At 34.5% G+C, this 13,903-nt stretch overlaps 1 protein-coding gene across 7 annotated transcripts in view; it reads right to left on the reverse strand.

Moving 5' to 3' along the window:
• Positions 1–11,298: 11,298 nt before the first annotated feature.
• Positions 11,299–13,903, reverse strand: part of Tbl1xr1 (TBL1X/Y related 1) — a 158,454-nt gene continuing 155,849 nt past the window's right edge. For all 7 annotated transcript variants that reach the window (XM_047563488.1, XM_047563481.1, XM_047563485.1 and 4 more), the window contains 2 exons: positions 13,490–13,591; positions 11,299–12,621 (listed from right to left, as the gene is read on the reverse strand). In XM_047563488.1, coding sequence (XP_047419444.1) covers positions 12,595–12,621; positions 13,490–13,591 — 129 coding nt within the window. In that variant the 3' untranslated portion in view covers positions 11,299–12,594. The remainder of the gene's footprint in view (positions 12,622–13,489; positions 13,592–13,903) is intronic.

The raw sequence follows: 13,903 nt of genomic DNA on the forward strand, positions 1-13,903 counted from the left end.
GAATCTATTGAATGTCAAATGGATAACAGAAGAAATCAGAGATGAAATAAAAACAATACTTAAGAGATAAATGAGAAGAACAATACAATATACATAGAAAACTCTCTGGGATACTATGAAGGCAGTGCTAAGAAAATTGTATCAAACTAAGACGCTTCTTCAGAGCAGAGGAAATAGTCAAGAACACAAAGAGGGAGCTTACAGGATGGGAGAAAATCTTTGCCACCTGCCCCTCAGATAGTGCAGTAATCTCCAGGATATATAAAATACTCAAAAAACTCAACACCGAATAATAATAATAATAATAATAATAATGATCTAATCAATAAATGGGCAAAGGAACTGAATAGACACTTCACAGTAGAAGAAATACAATCAACAAATACATGGAAAAGAGCAACATTTCTAGCAGTTAGAGAAATGCAAATTAAAACTATACTGAGATCTCATCTCATTCCAGTTGGAATAGCAATTATAAACAATACAAGTAAGAGTAAATGTTAGCGAGGATGTGGGAAAAAGGTACACTCATACATTGCTGGTGGGAATGCAAATTGGTGCAACCACTCTGGAAAGCAGTATGGAGCTTTCTTAGAAAACTTGGAATGGAACCATCATTTGACCCAGCTATCCCACTCCTTGGCATATACCCATAGGACTTAAAATCAGCATACTGTAGTGATGCAGCCACATCAATGTTAATAGCAGCTCAATTCACAATAGCTAAGCTATGGAACCAACCTAGGTGCCCTTCAACAGATGAACAGATAAAGAAAATGTATATATATGCAACAAAATATTACTCAGCCATAAGGAAGAATAAAATTATGGCATTTCCCAGTAAATAAATGGAACTGGGACTATCATGCTAAGGGAAATCAGCCAATTCCAAAATACCAAAGGTCAAATGTTCTCTCTGATATGCAGATTCTGAGTCACAACAGATTGGGGAGGCAGTGGGGAATGGAGGTTCATCAGATTGAATAGGGGAATGGGAGGGGCAGGGAGAAAGGACGCAAATGGGAAAGACAGTAGAATGAAACAGACATAACTTTCCTATGATCATATATGAATACACAACCAGTGCAACTCTCTATCATGTACAACCACAAGAATGGGAAATTGTACTCCATGTATGTATGATATGTCAAAGTACATACTACTGTTTTGTATAACTTAAAAGAATAATAAAAAAAAGATAATTTTTTTAAAAAAGAAACTTTATAGAAGGTGCATGTGTTTCAGTATGATTGAGACTGATTGAATTTGGGGAGAAAATTTTCCCAGATGCTTGGTTTACATGAACAACAGGTCACCCCAAGGCCCTGCTATTTAGTTTTCACCCCAACCCAACTCCACAAGACTCTACACGACTGAGCATCCTTCACTTCACAACCTATCTACGGACCCTTTAGTTGCAGCATCACCTCTCAGCTGCTGAAATCTACACATTAGACAGAGTTAAGCTCAAACTTGAGACAGTTTGTTCTTGTCTTCAAGGTAGGCCAGTTTGTTCCTTCTAGAGATATGGAGTCTTTCCAGACATCAAACTTTCCAACAATGTTATCTGCACCTCTCCTAGGTATTAGCTTATCCTAACTACATGGCTCCCATGGACTGTTAAATTCTGTGTCCAGTGTGCCTGCTAGTTTCTATCACTACCTAAGTCATCCATCCACTTCACTAGGTCTAGCAAGCACTAATGGAGAAAAAGAAAATCATAATGGTGCATATATATATTTGGTGCCATTGTGTATTCATAAATATGGACTTCAACTGCACTTGCTGCAAGGATCAACAAAAATGAAATGGCATACTCAATTACAAGTAAGTTTATTTTCTTTAAGGGAAATATAAATTGTAACTAGACATAATTTTCTGAGTTCTAGGACCAATGCAGATGTGATCAATGCCTAGGCATAACCTGAGAAATTACCAAATTTAAGGGTCAAAGAATCCTTGGGAGTCCAGGTATAAAAAATTTACCTGTAAGAAGGAAAAGTCCATATTGGCCTTAGACAACTATGTAGCAACTATAATTGACAAAAGGTGGTGGGTATCATAGCAGTCATTCTTTAGGGGAGAGTTCATGTAAGATGCAGACTGTGGATACTCACTCTGCATATGTTCTACAGCAGTAGTTCTAGAATAGAACACCACTGATTCTCATGTTGGAATCCTTGACTTACTTTAACATTGATCAACTGAGTTATGAGAAAATGTGATCTAAAAATAATATACTGGTATTGAGTATTTACTTCTGGGTAAGGCAACACATGTAGTCACAGATAAGCAAGGATGCAAGGAAGAGAGAACTCGCCAGTCCTATTTGAAAATGTAATCCACAGGATGGTTCCAGAGGAATTTGGGAAGCCATAGTCTTTTCAAAGTGATTACTGAACTTGTAATATAAACTGGAACATCAACAACTATGGTTACATTACCTAAGGTACATGATGTAAATCCCAACAACGGAGGATGGGAACTTAAGCTCCTTGCATGCCCTCCTAGCTTCCCGTACCACCATCACAATCAGGGGAAGGGAACATCCTTCTCATGCTTTACTATATACTGGGCTTAGCACTTAAAAATGCATGCATCATCTTTTAATCCTTACAACCTGTGGCAGTAATTATCATTCCCCAGTTTACAGATAAGGACACAAGCAGAGAGAGGGTATCTTGCCCAGATTATCCAACTAATTTGTTCAATACTTCAGAGCCTGAGATGATTATGACATTATTAATGTGTTAGGGTTACTACTTTTCTTTATAGTACTGTAGACTGAACCCAGGTCCTTACACATGCTAAGCAAGTACTCTGCTATGGAGTTACATTCCCAACCTTTTGAGTCTTACCATGTTGCCCAGGTTGGCCTGGAACATGCAACTCCCTGACCTCAGCCTCCCAAACTTCTGGGATTGTAGATGTGTACCACCACTCCCAACTAGGGTTCCTGTCTTTTATGAGGATCCACTAAAGGAAGGTGAATACTCTAGTGTTTTTCCACTCCACCTTCTAATCAGCAGTGTCAGGGTTCCTTTTGGGGACCTCCTCCTCTCTCTCCCTCTACTAACCAGAAACTGTTATGGTAGTCTCAAGATTTGTTGTTAGCCTCAGGAAAGTGGGAGAGGCATGGAGAGGGGAAGTGTATGACCCTCCATTTTGAGTTGGGCCCACAACTAGGGCTTTTCAAACTTTAATGTGCATACAATTTTCCTGGGAGATTCCATAATTGTGGCTTCTGATTCAGTAGGTCTTTTCATAAGGATCTGAGATGATTCCTAAGAGGTCTCCAGCTGAGGTTGATGGGCATTTTTTTATGTTTTATTTTTATTTTTTGCACCAGGGATTGAACCCAGGAGTGCTCAACCACTAAGTTACATCTCCTTTTTAAAGACAGGGTCTTGCCAAGTTGCTTGATTGAAGTTCTAAAAACAAACTTCAAACCAATCACTATCTAGAGCCAAACTGGGTGATAAAACTAGCTCATATCACTATTAACAAAATACTTTGATTAATATTCTTATTACTTTTGCTTCATTGGAAACCTGATAGGACATGGGTTTGAGGAAAGGGGCACAATGATTGATACAAGATTCCAATATCTCTGAGTTCCTGGCTGTAATAGCAATTAACATAACCTTTTCATAGGAACTGCTTAATTCTTTGCCTTTCATGGTTAAGGAGTCAATGGACACTGTTTAAAAGATGTAAATATACACTAAAATTATAATAGTGAACACTAGTAGATAGATGAAAAAAATTACAGATGCAGTCATGTGAGCTAAAGACTAAAAAACCCTGACCTTTCAGGTACTCCTCTCCTTTACATGGCACCTCAAATTACATTGAACAGCTTGAATCTGTAACTGGCAATTTTTGACTTAGAAAAATGGTAATTTCAGATGTTTCAATCTCATTCTTTTCCTACACTCCCTTGCAAGAACAAAGTCTATTCCTTCTAGCTCTACTAGATACTAGTATTGGATACTAGTCTGTATCCAATGCCAGACACATTTCCTGGGACAAGTTCAATACTCAACAAATATTTTAAGAAAAAAACAATGAGGACTCAGCAATGGGGATGGGAAAATGAATTAAAATGGCCTTAAAAAAAAAAGTTATAGGAAAAACCCCCATGTATTTCCTGAGCTAGCATTTGGCCTAAGTATTTGGCTCCTAATATTAGTATATAGTATTAAGTTTGGTAGTTCCATGTAACTTTCAGTTAGATTTAATGTTTATTATGCTCTGTGGCAGAAAAATTCTATCCATGGTTAACAAAATCCTGGTTACGTCTTAAAACATTTAGTAAATAAATGTTTTTAAAAAGTCTTAAAAGATTAAATTTTTTGCTAAATCCTGCCCCATACCTGTCACTTAAGTCTAAATTACCCTCTCACTCTCTATTCCTATATCCATAGATTAAATATACAAAACACATTTCCCAAGAACTCTCCCTAAAACAAATTCCTAAATGGTTCCTTCTGTTTAAATAAAATTCAGTAATGTCAGAAAATGGCTGAGTGGTAAGTTTTATATTCTTTGATGTGTCTGTTAATCTGCGGTATGAGAAACAAAGTCAACTGCTGAATTTGTCCTACATATATACTGATATTTGTTTACTGCACTAGGGTGTTTATGTGTGGTGGTGGTAGTGGGGATTGAACCAGGGATGGTCTACCACTGAGTGAGGTACCCAGCACTTTTTGAGACAAGTACTCACTAAGTTGCCAAGGTTGGCTTTGAACTTGGAATTCTCCTGCCTCGGCCTCCAAAGGAGCTGGGATTACAGGTGTGCAACTACTAGGCCCACTGTGCACCATTGTTTTAGAAGGGGGTAAGTGAAAAAAAGTAAATAAACACTGAGGCTAAATTTTGGTGTGTAATATAACACAACCATAAAAACTCAAAATGGTGAAATAGTTTGCTTTACATAACCAGGCAATGTTCTTTAAGGGCTTTACGGAATCTATGAGGCAGGTAACTATCACCAGCAACAGTTTATAGATGGGAAAAACTTAGGTAAAAATTAACAATGGTGGAGTTCAGATTCACCCTGGGCAATTAGGCAGAATGTAAGCTCTGAAACCTCATAGTTCAAGCTACAATTACAGGGTAATGACAAAATTTCCTGATGAATTCAACAAAAAGGTGAGTTTCTCAAGTCAACGACTATTTCAATCTCATTTTTTTCTTTTTTAAAGTACACATGCCACTTAGCAAGATCCTTCATCCAAATAAAAAACTAAAAGGGCTGCAGATGTGGCTCAGCGATTAAGTGTCCCTAGGTTCAATACTTGGTATGTGCCCCACCACTGCCCAAAAGTCTGGAAGGACACAAACGTTACCAATGGGTATTAATGATGACTTGGTTAAGGGTTTGCAAAGGGCAGTCTATTGTTTACAATTTGTATATGAATTTCCTTATAAGTATGCACTTTATAATAAACCATGTCAATGACAGTGCTCCCTCCAACCCAAGCCATCTATAGAAAAAAAGATGAAAGAAACTGCATTTAGTGCTACCATATTAGCCAAGAGGCTAAAGGTAGGGCCAGGCATTGTTTCTAAAGGAATTCTAGTGTACACCATAGTTTAACTGACAGTGTTGAAAGTTAAAACAAGCTTACCTCTCTCTAATTTAGTCTTGATTTCTTTATTGCAAGACTTTTAACACGTATGTCCAACTTTAAATCTTGTTTCCACACATTAAAATCTCAACTTCAGCTGGAAATATGAAGCCAATGCTGCACAGTATACCTGTGCCATTTTAAGCTTAATTTGAATTATTTCACTTTATGCCATTATAATGGTATGCATGCCAAATGTGCAAGAGTTTCTACTTTTAGCTATTCTTCACCCTCCACTGGGGTACACTGTTCCTCATGTAACCAAGTTGGAAATCGGATAATTAACCTAATGCAGTAGTGTGTATAAATTAAGGCAACAAAAGTTTATGCAGAAAAAGTCCTGGTGAAGTGTAGATTTTTCAAAATTCCCTAAGCTCAATGTGTGATATTCCTGAAGCTCATGTTTTCAGATGTCTGATCTCAGGCTGAGTCTGTCTGATTGTATTTTTAAGGCAAGGGTCTGATTACTTGAAGTTCTCATGCACTGCTTGAGTTTCTCCTCAGTGCTGCCCAGCAGTAGTCCAACCTATGCTTTTGTTCTACCTGGTAGCATTTCTTAACCCAGCCCATTCTGATAATGGATTAGGATGTTAGAAAGTTGTTTTTAAAAACAGAACAATGACTAAATAACAGAACTGTGACCTTTTTCAGTGTAGATCTCACCCCATTGGTCTTAATTCTTAAAATGTGAATTGTCTTCCCAACTAATCATGCAAACCCAACAACCAAGAAACATTAGTAATTGTCATCTGTACTTTACTAAACACTTTGTGTTTAATATATTTTAAATTATAAAGAAATTACAAGGAACTCCTAAAAAATTTAATACAAAAATATTACAAGTTAGGACAATTAAGCATTGAGATATAACATTTAAAAAGCATGCAGAAAAAGTAGCATAGGGTTAACATTTCATTGTTGACAGGGAGCTTTGGTACAGCAGAGAAAAGCACCCTCCACGGTGGCTTTTCCCTCACTGTATTTTTCAAAGGACTACACTGGGAAACAGTAAACTTTCATTGGCTATGTATTATAACAGGTAAGAAATCTAATCCATGGTAAAGTATAAGAACTATGAAATTAAAAATAATCCCTTCAATGACTGCTTAAATTAATTTCAGCTCAACTTCAAGCTCACATGGATTCTAATCCTTAGTAGTCCAATACTTTCTGGAAAAGTATAAAATGCATATTAACAATCTATGCCATGCAATAAAAGTTAATCCCTTGAAAACCAAAGATTGTTAGTTTTAGCAGTGGTTTATATCTAATAAAATGTGATAAGAGTATATCTGTATTTTTTCTATTTAAGGAAATGGAAAGAAAAGACAATAGTCTAGACCTGGAGAAGCAAGTTTTCTGAAAACAAAATACAAAAATCTGCTCAACAATTCTTTTATAAAAATCTGTATGTAATTCTGAGGAACTGAAATTAAACCTAGAAGGTACCTAATATAATACCATTTCTCATAGGCTATTAGGGTTGTAATAATATAAGCAACTGGCTAAGGATGGAAATAAATATCATAATTGGTTTATGTGAAGGGGAAAGTATCATTAAGGACGTTGAGCCTCCTGCCCTAAAAATTGCCAACAACATATAGACACTGTTTTATTCTCAAGTGCATGCTAAGCTAACAAATAAATCTGAGGTCTCTTTTAGATTGATTATGTGAGATAATATCTTTTAAATACAATATTGAGTTTTCAAAATAACTTAAAACTGCTATCCCTCAGCTGATTAGATGCTATATTATTCTTTAATAAAAATAGAAAATAATCCCTTCATTTAAAAAAATCTTATCTTCTGCAAGAAGTAATAAAATAGTAAAATTTGTAATTTTTCCTATGGGCTTACTTTAAAGTGTATATCTTGGAAAACAATGTTTATGAAAACAGTGTTTTGGGGTTCTGATGAAAGTTTTTGCTATAACTGGTGACACTAGTAAGGGAGAGAATAGACATGTTATATGTTATGAAAGCTAACTCAGAGCAAGGTGGTTTATTCTATACAATACTGGAGAAAAGAAAGTAATTAAAATGTTGAACAGGAAATACCATCCCTCTCTCATTACTTGACTAGCATATAGACTATACAAACTACATAGATATCAAAGGTTTTTTATATATGTACACAGCCAACATAATATCAAAATATATTTTATTCTGGACCTCTTTCAGATCTGATTCAAATTACAGTTGTCAAAGCAATACAATGCAAAGGGAATCTGCAACAACAACAACAAAAAATGTGCCTAGAAAGGATAAAAGGGTCATTGGGGACAAATCATTGTGATGTGGAACCAAAATACATCATAAGTGTAATTAACATGGTCCAGGACAGCATAGAACATCTATATCAGTCTTCCTTACACAATAATCATGAAAACTGAACAATAAAGTTCTTTAACATGTACAAAAAACTGTCATGGGCTGGTTTACACTTTACAACAGTTTTAAAGTTAACTGGATAACTAAAGAAATGATGCAGACATTTTAATCCAGTGCTATAGGTAGGCTCACAGAATTAGACCCAAAGGATTTGTAAAAATCAAAATGAAAACATTATAGCTACAATGTTAAAGTCAGGAAAGAGAAAATTACTTCTGTATTCAAGGATTACAGAGCTACAAAATGCAGTCTGTCTGTTTTTGTTTGTAATGAGATGGGTAAGTACATCAGACTAGATACGACATGCAGAATGTTTTCTTGAACTTATCCAGAAATTCCAAAGACAACATCATGAAACAGCTTACTAGGAAAAAAAAAAAAAAAAAAATATATATATATATATGCCCTATTCACCCTGCTTCAACACTGTTAACAAAAAGGCAAAAATAAAGAATGCTATCAATACCTCAGAACTACTGATATAAGACATCAAATTTCTAAATCAGTGTATTAAAAAAAGTGAACACTTCCTTTTTTTTTCTCTCTCCTACATTTAACTAGAATCATAAAAAAACTGATATTAAATGTGACACTTCAGAGCTACTACTGGAAGGAGTAATTCATAACTTCCCTACCACCTCCTTCCATCCCTGCTGATTCAGAGAAGGGGGGAGGGGAACCAAAAACAAACCAACAATCAAACAAAAAACAAACAAAAAAAACACCAACCAGGGTCTCTTGTAGGTTTGCTGCTATTCCCCAAAATGTTGGCATTTGCTGCCATGCCACAATGTTGGTCCATTGAAACAGGATTTCTGCGGAAACTGTTAACAATAATTTACCATGTGCAAGTACCGTCCTTACCATATGAGAATAAACACAGGTTCTGTAGAAATGTACAATGTGTGTAAGAAAATGAAAACTGACTTAAAAGAGTAAATAGCACTGCATTTAAGATTTAATTTTCTACTTATCTAGTAAAACTCGTCATTTTTGCTTATAGAAGTATGGTCATTTGTGATTCCTTTAACAGCAAAAATGCACAGTCCTCTTCAGGCCTCTACTCATTATTAGTTTACATTACTCTAAACAAAATCAGTCTACATAAACAGCTCCTTAAAAATAGTACTCTCTCATTAAATCTAATTTGACAGAAAGAAGTTTAAGGAAAAAAGGAGTGCTTTTATAAGTTAAGTGAAAAAGTACAAATCTTTGGCCTTTCTCTTGACATTTTTGTATGTCAAAAAGCAAAAAACCTTCATGTAATTCAATCTAGTGATTACTTTTTGCACCATAATTTGTTTTTTTACACCACAAAAGGAGGCACTTTCAGTATCTGTAAAAGATGTTTAACCCTAAAACATACTTACCTAAGTAATAATTAATTAAAACAATTTGATACGTTCTAAGACCTATTAGGAAATTACCAGTTACCACTTCTAAAAGTCATTTGAAAGTCAATAATATTACCTGATTGATTGTGGGAAATGGGGACTGGAGCAAATATAAGTACTTAAGATATTTCCTACATGGAGAAGAAAAAAAGATAATCCTTTATGACATTTAAGAGTGGCAGCTGCTCTTTCTTCATTCTATTTTAATAACATTTTCCTTCCTATTTTTCCTTATGATCATACATCTCTTATAGTAGCATATAAAACAATGATCTATATAATGAATTCCATAGACCAACTACTGGATTCAGTTGATCTTCAGGAATAAGCTCTCAGGAAAAAAATGGGAGGAAAAATGAGTAAGAACCCCAAATATAGAACTTTACAGGCTGTGAAACTTGGTCGCTTGCAATCATGTTACTGCTCAAATTAGAGACGATCTTATTTTTGTCTATTGGAGCAGCATCGTGGCACATCAGCAGGCAATGATGATGTGAGAACAGCAGCAAAAACAAACAATTGTATGCTCACCAAGAACCCAAGCCTACAAAATGGATACCTTTCAGAGAAGTTTATACTTGAAAGACCCAAGACTTCAGGATAATAAAGCTCTGCATTTATAATCTTTATATGTCCTATTGTGGCTATTATGCATAAGTAAAATAGCTAAAGAATTAAAAAAACAGCAAAGATGACAATATCATAAAAACGCAGCTGTCTACTTTGGCAGCTACATTGCAGAATTTCTTGACTATCTTTTAATCAGCTGGGAAAAAAGTCAATAACTGTATGCAAATGAATAAATTGTCCATATCAAAATACAAAAGTACTATCAATAATCACCTCTGACTTTCAGATTTAAATTCAGTGCAATTGACAAATGCATCACTAAAGGAAAATGCAGCTTAAACATACTCAAAACATTTGTGTCTATTCCTGGGAGCACATTTAAAAATTATTGCACAGATTTTTTTATTTTTATTTATTTTTTTTTAAACAACAACAGAGGTCAACCAGATGTGAACCTCTAGCAATAAAAGCAGGATTTCAAGTGCCAGATACTCAGCATATTAGGTTTCCTACATAAGTCACAGGGTTATAAGTTCTAAATTATCTCTAATGTGATCCAAAACCCTAAAAACAGCTGGCACAAAACCATCATGAATGACTGCCTCTCTGGATGTAAATTTTAAAAAATATTATTACAGTATCATAGTCCCCACTAACAACAACTGGGGTACATATAACAATGTATTGTGAAATTACGTGTATTTATTCTCTTTACCTATAGCAAATGCTACTCTACCTTAGTAAAACCAAGACTTGCTTCAATCAATGCTGTTTTGTAAAAATAGCAAAACAACAAATGCTGCAAATCAAAGCTGCATTATTTGAGTTAAATCAGTTTCTACTTAAACATAGAACACAGGTTAAAATTTTAGTAGTAAAGGCCTCAAAATAATTAATGACAGAAATAGTGTTGTAAATTTGCTAAGCTTGATAATAAGTAATTCCTTAATTAAAATCTTTAAGATATAAATTTGACAACTATTCTCTTCCAAATTGACACTCCTGGATTCTTATGTTAATCATGACAAACTCTGTTAATCATACACATAAACATGGTCTCATGCTAACACGTCTGTATATTTTACTTTTATTTGCATGAGCACAAGAGATTTGATACCTGTTACCAAAGAAAACACTTGACATAAACAGAGTAAAAGACATGATGTAGTAGTGATTACTGGAAAAAAATAGCAGCTTAAATCTTATACTTGGAAAAAAAAATTGTCACAAGTACCACAAATGCAGAATCAGAGCAGCAGGGAGGTTAGTGCAATTATCTTTTTTTTTTTTTTTTTTTTTTTTTTTTAAATTTTGAATCACTGCTATTAAGAACACCTTGAAGCAAGTCTTTTGTTTTAAAGATTGTTTTTTAAACTAAGGTAGCAAGCATTTTGCCATGTAATGGCAGTGTTATATGCCGTTATCTTGCTTTGTATAAAGAAAAATAACATGAGAGATTTTTAATACTGGAGTTTGGTTACATTACATAGTTAAGCTTCTATACAGAATGATGGACACTTTGAGAAGCTAATCCTTATCCAGAAACATTTTAATCTCTTAGAAAACAAAGCAAAACAAACAAAGAAACAAACAACAAAAAACCCAAAACTACTTTGCTCCTTTTCACAATAGTGCACATTTTAACCATAATTCAGTTATGGCTACAAAACATCAGAAGATTTTTTAAAAATGTATCTTCTCTATCGTATTTAAAAAAAAATTTTGTGCCCTTCTAGTCTTTAATTGGCAGAAATATGTCCCAAAAAAGAAACTATTGTATTTAAGCCACATCACAAAAAAACAAAAAAACCCAGAAAAAAACAAACAACAACAACAACAAAAACAGAGCATAATACCCTTTTACTGATGTGTCTTACAGATTGCCATGACCCAAGTCATATGTTTTCATTTAATTTCAAATTTCCCCTTCCTTCCACAATATGCACCAATTGAATATATGCTCTGGGAGCCATAAAATGTACCAAACATTTACCTCTTCAAAAGAATGCATTAAAATATTTTTAAGAACTTTTTTTTTGTTGTCTAAAAGGTGAAAAAAATATAAACAAGAAACTGATTCACTCCCTTACTTCATGCATCCATAATCTAAACCAAAAACAAAATTTAAAAGCAAGAACAAACTACTGCTGCAAGTTTTTTTTTTAAGTCCATTTTCTCTGTACATACAAACTGCTCACTACTGAAAGGAAAAAAGAATATAATCCATGGTGTCTGCTGATTCAAAGGGGGAGACAAGGCTGTTATTAGTATCCAAAAACTGGTACATGTATGTATGGTCTGCTTTTATAACGTATATCTCTTTCTCTCTTCTGTTTTTCATATCCAAACTTCTAAATGCTATTTTAGGGGCACAGCAGATTAGATTCCAGCACTTGGTGAACAGAATTCACAAGCTGTGACAAAACTCTGTCATCTTCAGGGTGCAATTTTGTTTATATACACTGTATGTATATATTTCTTTTAGATTTGGCTGTAGTGGACTGGCCATGGTTCAAGTGGGACTATAGCAGTACGTGGGTCAGGGACAGTCATTTTGGCTATGTACACATTCATAGTCGGTCCATGGCTTCCAACTAGTAGCGCTATTTCCGAAGGTCTAATACACAAACCTGTAAGAAATTAAAATAATTAACCAATGTGTTCAGAATTTTATTTTATATTTCAAGTTTTAACTTTTCTATAGTACAATTTCGAATCTGTTTCTCAGTTCTAAGTTCATGAAACCTTCAGCCCAATCTTAGAAATGGGCGCTTAACCAACGGAAAAGTCGGATTGTCCAAGCAAAGGAAACAACCACAAGCTAATACTACTGGGAAAGAAACAGCTAGAATTGTTAGGAATTGCTCTGTTCATTAAAAAGAAGTGAAAAAACATACAAAATAGACCATTTCCTATCTTTTGGATCCCAATGAAAGATTCACAAATATTATTTAGCTATAGACTCAGTATACAGCTAATGGATTTTCATCTTCTCCTCTGCTTTTTAGAGCTCCAGAAGACATAGCAGGTATATTTTTATAGTGGCCAAACTCATCTTGAAAGTCTTTCAATATCACACATTCCTCAATGCAGAAATCAACAGTGTCTAATCTTCCTTCCTGAACCATCAACACTCTTCTACAGGAAAGAGAAGGTAGAAATAGGCATTAAAAATTCCAATTTCTCTCAGAGTGAAACTCCACTATACTCAATTTCACTAATGAAGATCTGTGCATAAAATAATTGTCCCTTCCTTTATTATGAAGTCATTCTTTTAGCAAAAGAGAGCCTAAATTTTACCTACATTATTTGAACATAATGAACATCAAGAGTATATAGTCTTCAGAGGAGAAAAAAATCAATATCATATCTTAAAATTTACTTTGCAAAGAACTTCAGTAATTAGATGCTACTGCAATAAGCCACATTCTAATGTGTACATATGCACACACACACACACACACACAAACCCCTTTAGAAACTCTTTACTATACTTACTGAACCATCTGATGCACTGGCTCCAACTTTGTCTCCTGCTGCATTCCAGCAAACTTCAAAAATTCCACCTGTTCCCCTATAGCTGTGAACTAGAGCACCTGTCTAAAAAATGAAAAGCAGAATCTTAAAATCATAATTACACATCCAATAGTGAGATAAAAATATGACAAGGTTTTATGTCTAGCAATCAGAACCTGGACTTAGCTTCAAGTCCAAAATAAGTTCTGAAATACTAGAAATGTGATAGGATGATTTAAAAAAAAATTTTTTTTTAAATAAAAACATTATCAGTTTGCTCTCAAAAGATTACTCCAACACACAATTCTTGGCTAAGTTTTCTTTGGTTTCTTTGATATAGCTAATAACAGCTATAAATAAACATTTAGTATATGACATTAAATACATATTGGCTGT

Source organism: Sciurus carolinensis, chromosome 9 (assembly GCF_902686445.1).
Source record: "Sciurus carolinensis chromosome 9, mSciCar1.2, whole genome shotgun sequence".
Classification (NCBI taxonomy): Eukaryota; Metazoa; Chordata; class Mammalia; order Rodentia; family Sciuridae; genus Sciurus; species Sciurus carolinensis.